Source organism: Eublepharis macularius, chromosome 6 (genome assembly GCF_028583425.1).
Source record: "Eublepharis macularius isolate TG4126 chromosome 6, MPM_Emac_v1.0, whole genome shotgun sequence".
NCBI classification, from domain to species: domain Eukaryota; kingdom Metazoa; phylum Chordata; class Lepidosauria; order Squamata; family Eublepharidae; genus Eublepharis; species Eublepharis macularius.
Window position 1 is genome coordinate 36,733,633 of NC_072795.1, and position 15,134 is coordinate 36,748,766.

A 15,134-nucleotide genomic window follows, 5' to 3' on the forward strand; every position below is an offset into this window, starting at 1 on the left:
TTAGTAGTTAGTATTACTACTATCCAAAATTAGTAGTAATCTTGGATTAGTAGTGTATAATACAAGTTACGTCTTTCACAGCTTTTACAGATATTGAATCTATATAAGTTTTTATAGTGTTTGAATATTACATACAAGACAATATATAATAAAAGAAACCAATAGTGCAATCATAAACAGAGTTACTCCAGTCTAAGCCTATTGGAATCAATGATCTTAGACTGGAGTAACTCTGTTCAGGATTGCACTGTAAATATATTAGCATCTTGTACTGTTTTGCTGGCACATTCATCAAACAAAAACAAAGTTTGGCTACATTTATAGTTCTTCTTGTTTACAATATATGTAGATGAAACTATCAAAAGAGAGATAAACTCCATAGGAAACTCATATACATCTGCAGCAGTCAGATTACTAATTTCAGCTGTTTGAAAAGAAGCATTGTAATGGAAACGCTCACAAAATATTGATAATACAGTTCTTTGGGCATAGTGTTCCCTGTATCACCAAGTAATTGCTGAATGTTTATAATATAATTTAATTTATAGAGATTTGAATATATACATATATACACATTTTACACTAGGGATGTTCATGCAGATATTAACAATTAAATAATAAAAGACATTTTAGTTAATGTCATTCAAACAAAAAAGTAATTAAAGTTACTAACTAATATTAGTTAATGCTTGGATCTCTGTGTGATTTTGGTACCTCGCTGTCTAGTTTGATCAGAAAAGAGGGAAAGGGGAAAGAAGAGAATGTAGCTGACGCCTAAGCTTTCCTCCTCCCCTCTTATTGCATAGAATGGTGACAGTGCTGGGGTGCAAGCCTGGGCTAGGGCCATTGCTGTTGCTGCTCCTGGCTAGGTAAGACTAAGCCAGCCAGGTGACCAGAAAGAACAGGGGTGGGCGAAATATTTCTGTTCTCCCGTGTTCTAATTCCTCCAATGGCTTAGCTGCTCTTCTGATCTGGACCTTGTGACTTTGTGCACACTGGGAAATGTAGTCCCAGGGCCAAGCTACAAGTGACGAATGACACTTGAACGGCAAGTGGATTGAGTGGAGGGCAAGTGAACAGGGAGAAATACACTTGCCGTTCAAGTGTCATTCGTCATGTGTAGCTTGGCCCCCAGAGTGTATGATGTCCTTACCATTAGGCACCCAGGGACTACATTGCCTGTGGCACAGCACCTCAAAATGTAAGTGTTTGAAATACTTTGGAGGTGAGTAGACAGGGACAAGAAGTTTCTTAACCCCTGCCAGCACATGCTTGTCTCTACTCCACCATGGCCATACAATAAGTGGGAAAGAGGAGGACAAACACGGGGACAAAACAAATAATGAACAATGAATAAATAATTTAAAAGGGTAAAAATTGAACAGATTTTTATACCAAGAGTTTTTTTGGGAGCACATCCCTGTTTTATACAGTTTACATTTGTGATCTCTAATCCATGATGTGAGAAATGAAGCTTAATTATTTAATAAATAGAAATAAATACATTTATTTACACATTCAGCTAGCTAACACTTGAAAAGAACTCTGCCAGCAGAAAGTAACTGCCTTCTGTAAGTGTAGGCAAGCAATGACCAGGAAAGGCATTCCTGCATTAATTCAGAGCTGTGTTCTTCTCTTTGGTAGAGGGGCCATCTATTAATACCAACAAGAACATTGAGGGTAGGGCACAAACAAATGCACATTGCATTTGCATATAGTGTTTGTGTTTCACTTTAAGTAGAAAAATTCTCTAAAAATGAAAAAAAAACCCGAATCCAAAACATGCTTTATTCATAAGGTATTTCACTATGATCATAAGAGGGTAATTAGGAGTATATGTAATGATGGTTGTAACCAGTGGATGCAATCCAGAGGAAATTGTGTTTGGCTAAAAGAGCTGTTTACATTGCAGAATTTCTCTATGAAAGTCTGTGTCAGTGTACATCAGCTATTTCCATGACTGGGGCTGCCGTTTTCCAAGCAGCTGGGATCACACAGGCAGCTATCTGCTCACCATGGGAACAACTCTATCCATGCCATCCTTTTCTGCAGAACTGTAAATATCTGTGTAAAGGGAAAATGTAAAAGGACTGACTGTGCATACCATTAATGGTATGTATTAGAAGAAAAGGAATGAAATTTGGCTGATGCACACTTGCACAAACTTTTGCTAGAGGCTAAGGTTATGAGATTTCATGTCTACGTGTGGATAAAATGTGTTAGGCTGCTTTCTCTTCTCTCTGTTCCAGCAACACATCCTGCCTGGCATGCTTAACAAACTAACAAAGAATCAAATATTCCACCCCATGCTTGCATAGCCAGCTCTGGGTTTGGAAATTCCTGGAGATTTGGAGGTGGAGCCAGGGGAAGGTGAGGTTTGGGAAGGGACCTCACTGGGGCTTATTGCCATAGAGTCCACCCTCCATTGCAGCCCTTTGCTCCAGTGGAAATAACCTCTGTTCTGGAGATCAGTTGTAATTCAGAAGATCACCAGCTCCACCTGGAGGTTGGCAACTCTATCTGGAATGGACCTCTATAAACTTGTCCGAGGGGACCCAACATTGAAGGAATAGTTGGAGACACATGGCATAGTTCTATTGCTGAAATTGTGGCTTCACTTCTTGATTCTGCCTGAATTGGACATCACCTGAGACCTATCTACATGTTATTTGAGCTCTGGGAAAGAAGTCCAGACTGCAAGTGTTCCCAATGTATAAAAGTAAACCATCTGAAAACGGGTCCAGTAGGTATCATTTTTCAACAAGAGTGAATTTCCTGTAATACATTTTCTTACTAGATTGGATCCCACAAATGCAAAAGGATGCTACTTGGGGTAAATAGTTCACCATCAAGGCTGTGTTGGATTGGGCAGCAAGCACAGCATCTTACAGCAGAAGCCATGGTCGACTTTGATAGCACTGCTGGTCTGTTTGATAATCTCTGCATTCCTCCAAAGGATCTGTTTTCACAACTCTTGCCTTGGGGTCCATGTTATTGGGAGAGATGACAAAGAAATGCAAATATGCATTTCTTTGTCTTCTTGCTTCTCAAATATGTTCCCCCCCAATAGCTCAAAGAAAAATACATCTGTGGAATCAAGCATGTTTTTTTCAGTCAATCTTATTTTCTGAATTTGTGGCATTGATTCATGTTTATCAGAAAAGTCATGTTAGAAAAGGAAATATTATACAAAATGCACGTTAATTTTGATTTATAGATACATTCTAGCCATAAATAACTGTACTACTAATACTACAAGTATATTCAGGCACAATTCTAAGAGCCTTAAATTTCCTGCTGACAGTGGAATGAACTTTGTTTATGTACATATGATATATGCCTATGTGTTATAGGTATTTTGACTACATTTTGAGTATTGTATAATAAACAACATCAATGTTTCTTGAAAAAATGCATGCCTTTTACTTTCTTTTCAGGACTTTGAAGACAAACCTCCTGTGCATAAGATCACAAAAGGTTAGATCTAAACTGCTTCCACATATTCGAAAAAAAATTTCATAGAATGACTATGATGAAATAGGCAATTTGATCACACTTTCTAGCACATACTGAAATCTTCCCATCTGTACCGTATACATTCAGAACCATAAGGCAGAAAGTTGATGAACACCACTATCTACCTACTTTGGTTAGTGCTCACTTGCAGACCACCAACAATCCTTTTAGCACTATGAAATGAAAGGACATGCTCAATTTTCACTGGATGATGCTTTCGGTAGTTTAACATGGTGGCTGGGAGCATGAGAACCATCATCACTCTTGCTAGCATGTTGAAGAAGACGCGCTGTAAATCCATCACTCAATGTCCAAGAGCCCACCCTTTTTTCTGACAGGTAGGATTAAGTTTTCTGAAGGTTGGTAGGAAAGAGTACTCATCTTTGTTGTTAAACTAGAGTGACTGACATTTGGGGGAATATATTTGAGGAGCTGAAGGAAGTATTTCCTAAATTTTTTCCCAAAAAAGCCATAAAAGACGGGATTCAGACAGTTGTTAAAGTAAGCTAAGCAGATTGTGAAGGGCATACCTGTATCCACAATATCCATGATAGAGCAACCCGAAATCACACCAAGTTCCATCAGTACATCCAGAAATGTGAATATTTGATGAGGAATCCAAGAAAAGAAGAAGAAAAGTACGATTGCAATAATCATCTTAAAAATATCATCTCCTCTGGTCTTGTTTTTCTGAATCTGATAAGCCTTTTTCAGGGTCTTCCAGATTAATGTATAACTCGTTAAAATGATCACAAAGGGGATCAAGAATCCCAAAATGTTTTTTGATAAACCTAATCCAACTTTCAGAGTTGTGTTGTTGGTGGTCTCATACCGAAAAGCACATACTGTCACATTGTTAGCATCAATGATAAATACACTTCGGTGAATAATGACAGGTAAACTTGCAAGAGCTGCCAATAGCCAGATTATGATGCAAGTTATCCGAGCAATGAGCATTGTACGCTGAAGTCGGGCCTTCATTGGATGCACTATTGCCAAATACCGGTCAATGCTAAGGCACGTCAGGAGAAACACGCTGGCATACAGGTTGAAGGTTGCAGCAGCTGAAGCTAACTTACATAAGCAGTTGCCAAAAGGCCAGCGGTACTGCATGGCGGTGTAGGCAGCCCACAGAGGCAAAGTCATTAGGAAACACAAATCAGCCAGCGCTAAATTTAACAAAAAGACACTTGCCACAGTTTTTAACTTCATGTAGCAGTAAATGATAATTACAACCAAACTGTTTCCAAATATACCAATGATGAAAATGATAGCGTACACTGTTGGAACCATGATGTATATGAACTCATGCCTTCCTGAATGGGCACACTCAACACTGACTCTTTTATATTCTTCTTCACTGGACATATTCAGCGTCATCTTGATCAGTTCAGACCAAGGATATTTGGAAATCTGATGTCAAGTTCACCTGAGGTAGAAAAATGAGAAAGTTATTACTTTTGTGTTGCCGCTATGTTTAAAGGTACTGGACACTCATTCAAGAGATCCGTGCACAAGAAATGTGGATACCAATTACAGAAAATGTTAAACACACTGTGATATTGCTATGTTTTATGAAGTAAATTCTGGATTCAGTGAGGGAAGTTTCTCAGGGCTGGGAAATGTCACAGAATTTGAGGAAACAGAGATGCTACCAGGTCCCTCTTGGCATATTGTTTGAGTTCAGGCAACCATGGATGTGGAGGCTTTATACACAATATCCCACATGCGGATGGACTGCAAGCCATAAGGAATATTATCCCGGACAAAACCACAGCACACCTCGCCACTGAACTTTGTCACTTCGTACTCACTCACAATTACTTCGAATTTGGTGACAACTTATATCTACAGATTAATGGCACAGCCATGGGCACACGCATGGCACCACAATATGCTAACATATTCATGGCAGACTTGGAGCAACGCTTCCTCAGCTCCCACCCACTGGAACCACTATTATACTTAAGATTCCTGGATGACATCTTCATCATTTGGACCCATGGGAAGGAAGCCCTTGAGAGATTTCATCAGGACTTCAATAACTTTCACCCTACTATCAACCTAAGCCTGGACCACTCTACACAACAGGTACACTTCCTGGACACCACTGTACAACTACATAATGGACGAATAAATACCACCTTATACCGGAAACCAACAGACCGATACTCATATTTACATGCCTCCAGCTACCACCCTAAACATACCACTCGGTCTATTGTCTACAGCCAAGCCTTACGTTACAACCGTATCTGCTCCAATGCTCTCGACCGAGACTCACACTTAAGAGATTTACAACAAGCATTTTTGGGACTACAGTACCCACCAAATGAAGTGAAGAAACAAATCAACAGGGCCAGACTAGTACCCAGAAACAGCCTGCTCCAGGACAAACCTAAAGGAACTAACAACAGAACACCACTGGTTGTCACCTATAGCTCCCAGCTCAAACCCATCCAATGTATCATCAGTGAGCTACAACCCATCCTGGAAAATGATACCTCTCTCTCAGAAGCCCTGGGTGGAAGACCTTTCCTTGCCTACAGACAGCCCCCCAACCTTAAATGACTTCTCACTCACAATCATGAATCGGCCAGCAGAGTCACCAGCACAGGTACCAGGCCCTGCAACAGACCCAGATGCCAGCTCTGCCCCTATATCTACCCAGGGAACACAATTACAGGACCCAATGGCATCAACTACAGTGTCTCTGGCTCTTACAGGTGCTCATCCTCCAATCTGATATATGCCCTCATGTGCCAACAATGTCCTTCTACTCTGTACATTGGACAAACCAGCCAACCTCTACGCAAAAGAATAAATGGACATAAATCTGACATTAGAAATGGAAACATCCAGAAACCAGTGGGAGAACACTTCAATCTACCAGGACATTCCATCAAAGACTTAAAGGTTGCTGTAGTTCAACAGAAACCTTTCAAAAACAAAATCCAATGGGAGGCTGCTGAATTGGAATTCATATGCAAATTTGACTCTGTCAAGATGGGACTGAATAGGGACTATGAATGGTTATCACATTATCACAGGTAACAGATTTCCTTTACAGAGGCGGGGTCTGGGGGAGCCCAGTGGCACCTGGCGTGGGCTTCCGGGGACCACAGTTCTCTTTGTCAGATGCATCTGATGGGGAGAGCTGTGGTTATCGAAGGCTTATACTACATTGGAATTGGATGGTCTGGTTGTTTTGCTGCTACAAACCAACACGGCAAACTCCTTTGAAGCCTCACACAAGCCAATTAATCTCCATACCAAGAGGAGATGTTTACATTTACTAGCAAAGGAATGTTTGGGTTACATCCCTCTCCCCCCCTAACTGCATCTTCTCTCTCCTCCCCTCCTCCCCCCTCCTCTTCTATATTTGACCAGTTTCTGTACCATGCATCCGACGAAGAGAACTTGATTCTCGAAAGCTTATGCTACAATAAAATTGGTTAGTCTTAAAGGTGCCACTGGACTCTTTTTGATTTTGCACATCACATGTGCATCTTCTGTAGGGTCTAAGGTTGCCACCTCTTGGATGGGGAAATTCCTGAAGATTTTGGGGTGGATCTTGGGGAGGGCAGGGACTTCAGTGGGGCTTTTACTCAAAAGTGAGGGCTATATTGCAGGGATGAGGTCTCAGATGCTTCGCTAATGAGTTAGGGACCATAGTCGTCATCACTATATTACCTTACATATTATCTGTTGCTTTAAATATGTACTCCTATGTACCACCAGTGCCCCATGCTGTCCAATGCTAGTCCTAGAACTGATTCTGCTTCAGTATTTTTTTCTACTCTGTATTGGATTCTTGCTAATACTATGTCTTTTAAACTTGTATCTATTTACCTATGGCATTGTTTATTTATTTATCATTGTTTATTTATTTATCTATGGCATTGTTTATGGAAATGTCCTTGAATACTATATTGAAATGTACTTGATGCTGATTGTACTAATCTAATACTATGTAATCTGCCTTGAGTCTCAGTGGGAAAGGTGGACTATAAATGACATAAATAAAATAAATAACACCATAGAGTTCACTCTTAAGGGTTGCCAGCCAATGGTTGGCACCTGGCAAGATATAGGGGTGGGGACATAGGGGGCACTGTTATTGTGTGCAATGTGACCTTACTCCCAAGGAAACTGGGAGCAATGTAATATTACTCCCAGTTTCCTTGGGATAGCTGGAACCCTATGGTAAAACTGAGTTTTCCCTATGATGTCATATCAAGTGTGTGAAGACTGTGATTAATTTTTTTTATTTCTGCTGGCTGAAGGAGTGTTGGTGGGAAATGTGGGTTGCTGGCAGAGTATCTTTCACCATCGCAGGGCACCTGGCATGTCTACCTCCAGAACAGCCATTTTTTTCAGAGGAACTGACTCAGTAGTCTTGAGATCAGTTGTAATTCTGGGAGATCTCCAGGCTCCACCCGGACATTGGCAACCCAAGTTCCATGAGAACTTTACAACCATTTGTTTCCACACTGTGAAATGAAATCACAAAATGTGATTGCTTGGTTAAACTTGGGTTAACATAATTAAACAGCTGATCTGCAGCAATAAAGTCATACTTATTAACTTCTTTTTTTAAATATTAGTGCAGGTAACCCTATGCTTTAATTATTTGTGAACTAAGACTTACCATGTAATGCTATGGCAGAATCTCTGTATGAAATTGCACAAATAAGTCTGCTCTGGTCACCACTGTCAGGGCACTCAACACCCCAAGCGTAAAGCTCTGTGCAGCACAAAACAGGCCACCCAGCCAGACAAGATAGTTATTTCCTAGGGATGCCAGCCCCCTGACACTGCTTACCTTGCTGATGTGGGGGGGGGGAGAAGTGAGCAGGAGGAGGAGGGAGGGTGCAGGGTGGGAGCGCTGGAACACGCAGTGAAATAGCACATGTGGGTTCTGGAGGCCCGCTGGTGACATCACTGAAACCAGAAGCAATGATACCTCTTTGGGGCCAAACTGGCCCCAAACATAGCAAAAATGTGTTGGGGGCCAATTTTTCCCCAAGGAGATGCTGTCACTTCCACTTTCAACTGGTAGCAATGTCACCTAAAGGCCTCTGGAGCGAGCACATGCAAAGCGTGCATGAGAGATACATGGATAGGGCTGCCATCCACCCCACCCCCTACCCCCTGGTTTCAAGGTAAGAGGGGGCTGGCAATTGTTTCCACATACGTGGCATGAGGTCCTTAGGCATGCAGGCTCCTAGGCATGGCAGATTAGCTAAAAGAAAGCAAGATGCACTGAAGAACTGACATGCTTTAGAAGGCACAGATTGCTTTAGAAGGCACACTTTATAAGGCACAAATTGTTAAGAGTAATCAAGAGTCGGGTAAACTAAAAATGGAGTAGATGAGAAATTGTCTTGCTCAAGCCCTTAAGGATAGTTCTGGGAAATATGTGGGAGAAATTTCCAAATAAGTTATTCCCCCCAATTTGGTGTCCCCATGGACCCTAAGTTTGGTTGCTCTAAAAGTAAACTTCATGGTTAATTATTCTACAAACTTAGTGAACTTCCTTACTATGAAGAAAAATATTAATTTTTAAATGGAAAAAGTGCAGCCTGATACATACTAAGCATGCTCATTGCCTTTTGAATATTCAGAACAGCTGAGAGTCAGCTAATCCCCCCCCCTGCCCCCGGAAATGGAAAACTGGCCTTTTGAGATCTCTAAGAACTTACAGAATACTGGGAGGGAAGAATTTTTCTCTCTTTGTTCCTAGGCCTCCAACATGTACTATTTTATACTTCTGAAGCATTATTATTACTAAATATTGCTCAGTGTGGTCCCTTCTAGCCTATCTATTTCTAAACTGGTAGGGTCAGAGACATTTGGTAAAATGCTAGCTATATGTCTCCTTGAATTAATGTTTGTAATCAACATAGCTTAATTATATAGGGGAGGTGACTGGGATAGTTTTGATGGTTAAAGAATTCTGATGCAAAATTGCTTTGTTTGCTAATCTGCCCAATTAAGTTATTAAATGTCAGGTTCCCTCAAGAGGCCAGCACAGACATTTTCCAAATAAGTAAGTAAGTAAATAAAGCACAGCCATGAGGGGAATGCCGCTATGTTCTCCGTCATTGGCCAGTAGGGTTGCTGGGTCCCCCCAACAACCTGCAGAGGGTGGAGGGATTTACTAGGTTGCAGGGCGCTTGCTGGTAACATCATCACACCACTGGTGCTTTGCTGACATCACTCCCATTCACCTGGAAGTGATGTCAGTACGTTGCCAGGAGATGCCAGGGATGCTCTGGCATTTGTGCGAAATGCTATGGTTTAACCACAGAGTTTTGCTCATGTACCAAAATGTCCCCAGCCCCCCCCCCCCCACAGTGATGCATTGAAGTAACTTATTGGTGCATGGAAGTAACATCAGCAAGTTGGGTCATTGCTGACATTCCCCCCCACCCCTCGCTGGCCAGCTGGGTGGTGGTGGGAAGAGCCTGCTGGTGGTGAAGGATCCTCTGATCTGACTGGGGAAACGTTAAGCCTGCTGGCCAGACAACTAAGGGCCACTAGGAGGCTCCAACCTTTCCTCCCTCCTACAAATTACACTATCTCCATTGGTAGAAAAGGAGTTATTGGAGGACGCTTACATCCTGGTCCCTGCAGAAACGGGACTGTTCAATTGCCAATTGCCCAGGGACTACAGGAGGGAAATGAAGGTCACTTTGGCCTTTGCTGCCAACCAGAGGACCAAGGACTGCTACAGTGTATTTAACCTTTTGTGTATAAATTTCCTTGAGGATCGACTGAAATCTTTAAAACAATACATACATAAAACAATACATACATTGTCTGACAACCAGTTACTTCCAATGGGATAACGAATTCTATGGCAGATGGATGGGGTGGCCATGGGAAACCCTCTCAGCCCAGTTATAGAAAACTTCTACATGGAACATTTTGAAAAAACAGCTCTAGAATCAGCACCCCACAAACCTGCAGTCTGGTTCCAGTTCGCAGATGATACCTTTATCATTTGGAGCCATGGTAAGGAAGAATTGATGGAGTTTTTAAACCATCTCAACAATATCCACCTGAGCATACAATTCACCATGGAGAAAGAAATCAGGGGGAAACTTCAATTTCTAGATACCTTGGTCATCCTCAAAACAAACTTTCAGTTAGGTCACAAGGTCTACAGGAAACCAACTCACACAGATCGGTACTTACACAAAAACTCCAATCACCACCCTCGACAGAAAAGAGGCATAATAAAAACATTAGTAGACCGTGCAAGACGGACATGTGAACCGCACTTTCTCAACGAGGAAACTAATCATCTAAACCATGCACTTCAAGCAAATGGCTACTCCAGAAATGAAATCAGAAGAGCAATTAAACCAAGGATAAATCAAACAACCAAGGAAAAACAGTCTTCCACAGGAAAAGTGTTTTTGCCATATATCAAAGGAATCACTGATCAGATGGGAAAGCTTATGAAAAAGCACAACCTTCAAGCAGTATTCAGACCCACCAGAAAAATACAACAGATACTACGATAAGCAAAAGACAGTAGAGACCCCCTCACCTCTGCAGGAGTATACCGCATACCCTGCAGCTGTGGACAAGTTAACATCGGGACCCCACAGCGTAGCATCCAGACAAGAATAAAAGAACATGAAAGACACTGCAGACTTGGCCATCCTGAAAAATCAGCAGTGGCTGAACATAGCCTAACTCAAACAGGACATAGTATCCTATTCCAGGACATACTGGACAACACTTCCAACTACTTCGTCAGATTGCACAGGGAAGCCATCGAAATTCATAAGCATAAGCACAATTTCAACAGGAAAGAAGAGACCTTAAGAATGAATAGAGCATGGTTTTCAGTCCTGAAAAACACCAGGCTAACAAACTACTCTATACCCGACAATAGCCCTGCAGAGAAGATTAGCATATCAAGCACCAAAGAACCTCCTCAGGATACAGTGAAACCTCCCTCCATTAGCATTCCACAACCTGGGAAACTCTTACAGGATGACTCAGCCCGACCCTACCTTTCTGAGTAGATATAAATAACCTGCCAACTTCTTTTCCACACTGTGACACTGAGAGATCTCTGTCTTTTGGTGCTACATCTCTGAAGACGCCAGTCACAGCTGCTGGCGAAACGTCAGGAACTACAATGCCAAGACGACGGTTATACAGCCTGGAAAATCCACAACAACCAATACATAAATACATTGGAGTACAGGAAGAGCTAAGGCTTGAACTGAACATAAATGTAATAATATTTTGTAAAATTGCTAGGTCTTGAATGTAAGTGTAAATAATTTTTCTTGGACTCTCCTAGAAAAAAAAATAGCTGGCTCCCCTCCCCCCAAATTACGCTATTTAGAAATGTTCTTTCGACTGCATTTCTTATCAATGTAAATTCTAAATATAGTATGATTGCTAGGTACTAGATAAGATTTTCAGACGCCATTACATTATGAGTAAAAATGGTTGGCATCTGCATAACTTTCTTAAGAGATGTTTTGGCTGCTCTCTAGAGACCAAAACAAACAACAGAATTATATGTGTTTTTAGTGAATCACTTAAGAGGTCGTCTTGGATCACTGGCATGTACAAGCTATTAATGAAAACAAAACCTCAGCATTCAGACGCAGGTCTCTTGCTAATTGGCATCTGATTAACAAGCATGTTGGCTTTATGTTTCAAACAAACTTGGATATGCTTTGTCACTCTTACTAAAATAAATATGGATCAAAATCAAGGCAGAGGTATATGTGAAATTAACAGAATAATGGCATGAAGAGATTATATGCATCCTGTTTATTGCCTATTACCACAGAACTTCCTAGATATGCAGAATAAGAATATTTAGTTTTAGGAAAAGATGCTATAAAGGAATTAAAGTAATGAATTGGATCCAACCAGTGTTTCTACTGAAAAATGAATGAATCGCCTTTGGCCACTAAATAAGTCTGTGCAGGGGATCATGGGTCTTACATGTATAAGGTCCACATGGAATATGGGCTGTACTAAGGAGAAAACTGGACAAGATTGAGAGGAAAAGGTGGCTGGATTCAGTCCCTGCAGCCTCTATTTTCCATAGACATGATTTTCTTCTTTTATGCAAAATTTGACCAAATATTTGTAGTAAAGTTGGCATCGGTGTTTTATGGTTTAGAAAAAGAAACCTTTTTAAAAAAGTAAATGCAGATAGATTAATGAGTAGAGAGCCAAGGCTTGTATAACTCTCCTCCAATGTCCAGTTTTTCTCTCTTTCATTTTGCTCTAAGCAACTCGATAAACTCTAACCAGACTTTCGTAGAGCTGTTCTTTTTATATCGGTTCTTAGGCAAATCTGTCTGGCTTTTGTCTGTGATAGTCCTACTATGAATATGGCCATTTTCTAATATGGATAATTAAGTTTAAAGAGCAATAATTTAAACGAACATCTTTATTTTAAGGGGATAGAATTCACAGCAATTAATGTAATAAACTTGATTGGATATGTTATTATTAAAGAATTTTAATGAATATTATTATTTTAAAACAACTATTGGACAAATTATTCCATATTAAAATATAGATTAGTAATCTCATTTTCAGTATCATTTATAAAGAATAAACTTTTTAAAAAGGACAATACACTTGAATGTTTTGGGGGGGGCATTATTTCCAGCTTTTTTTTTTTTTTTAGAAAATTTTTATTGGTGAGTATACTTTTCAAATTCAATACATACATTCCCTCAATATCTAATTAACCCTATCCCCCACCCTTTCCCTCCCCCCTCTCTATCGACTTCCAACAGCTTTCCAACCCTTACCCCCTCTTATTACTTGATAATTCCCTTAGTCTAAGCACATTCTAATTTTTTTTTCAGGTATTCTATCATATATATCAAACGTCCTATCAATATAACATACTTCTATCAATTATACTATCAAATATTCTATCAGTATAATATACATCTATCAATTATACAATCAATATAGTATAAATCTTATACCCCTCAATATAGCAGACCAGTATAATATAATATAATATAATATAATATAATATAATATAATATAATATAATATAATATAATATAATATAATATAATATAATATAATATATAACAAAAGTCTTAATTTAAACATATTCTATTTCTTTTAAACATATATTCTATCAAATATACTATTGTCATTATAATATGTATTAACACCCCTACTGTGCGCCCTGCCACCAATGTGGCACCGCACACAGCACCATACTGCACATTCATTATATAATATACAATCTGATCTACCAACATAATAGTATATATAGTATGCCCCATCAGTATATTTATTTAACTATTCCCTTATTCATATACTCTGAGAAAGGTATTACTTATCGTAACCTCCCTATCTTATTCTTTAAAAAATCAGTTCTAAATTTCACCCCTCTTCTGCTATATTATAATCCAAGCTTAGATTAAAAATAGATATAAATTCTTAATGGTAAAAGTCACTTCTCTCTTCTGTTTAAAATGTCTTATTTCAAAAGTTCTCAAACTGCCACAGTTCTCCTTTCACATCCCATTTTTTTTCCAAAAATTGTTTCAGTTTCGCCCAGTCCGCCAAATACTGTCCCGGATCCAGGTCTTTAAGTTTTCTTGTCATTTTATCCATCTCTGCCATGTACAGCAATTTGTAAATCCAGTCCTCTACAGTAGGTACTTCTTGCACTTTCCATTTCTGCGCATACAGTAATCTTGCTGCAGCTGTCATATAGAATAACAATGTTCTATTTTGCACTGGAACATTCTCCATTCCCCAGTTTAGTAGCAGCAGTTCTGGGTTCTTATTTATTTGGGTTTGTAACACCTCATTAATTACTTCTATTATATCTCCCCAGTACTGCTTCGCTACTTCACAAGTCCACCACATATGGTATAATGATCCTTCGTGCTTTTTGCATTTCCAGCACTTATCTGACATTTTAGCGTTCCCCAGCGCAATTTTCTTCGGTGTTAGGTACCATCTGTATATCATCTTATATACATTTTCTTTAATATTCGTACACGTTGTAATCTTAATTGTATTCTTCCACAAGTGCTCCCATGCCTCCATTGCTATTTCTTTATGAAAATTTATTGCCCACTTCACCATCTGTACTTTCACTGTTTCATCCTCAGTGTACCATTTTAGAAGTATCTTATAGATCTTTGAGATTTGTTTCTTGCCTTCTTGTAGCATTACTTCTTCCAATTCTGTATTTTCCATTCTTATTCCTCCTCTTGAGCAGTCCGATTTGTAAAGATCCCTTATCTGTCTGTATTGAAACCAACTATAGCAAGGAAACAATTCTTCTTGTGACTTTATTCTTAATGTTGAATATTGTATTTGTGTTATCTCCTTGTAAGTTAAACGTTGCTGTTCGTTCTCGACAGTTCTCAGGTCTATTACTTCATATGGGACCACCCACGAGGGGATTTGATCTTCCAGATACATCTTATATTTCTTCCAAATTGTGAAGAGGCTTCTTCTAATATAATGATGCAGAAACAGAGAGTCCGCTTTTATTTTGTCGTACCATAGGTATGCATGCCATCCAAATATTTTCTTACAACCTTCCAATGCCAGAAGCTTGCGATTTTTCAACGTTA

General features: G+C 39.7%; 1 protein-coding gene across 2 annotated transcripts in view; it reads right to left on the bottom strand.

The window, feature by feature from the left end:
* Positions 1-258: 258 nt before the first annotated feature.
* AGTR1 (angiotensin II receptor type 1) overlaps positions 259-15,134 on the bottom strand; it is a 70,562-nt gene continuing 55,686 nt past the window's right edge. For both annotated transcript variants that reach the window (XM_054982148.1, XM_054982149.1), the window contains exon 2: positions 259-4,945. In XM_054982148.1, coding sequence (XP_054838123.1) covers positions 3,817-4,896 — 1,080 coding nt within the window. In that variant the 5' untranslated portion in view covers positions 4,897-4,945 and the 3' untranslated portion in view covers positions 259-3,816. The remainder of the gene's footprint in view (positions 4,946-15,134) is intronic.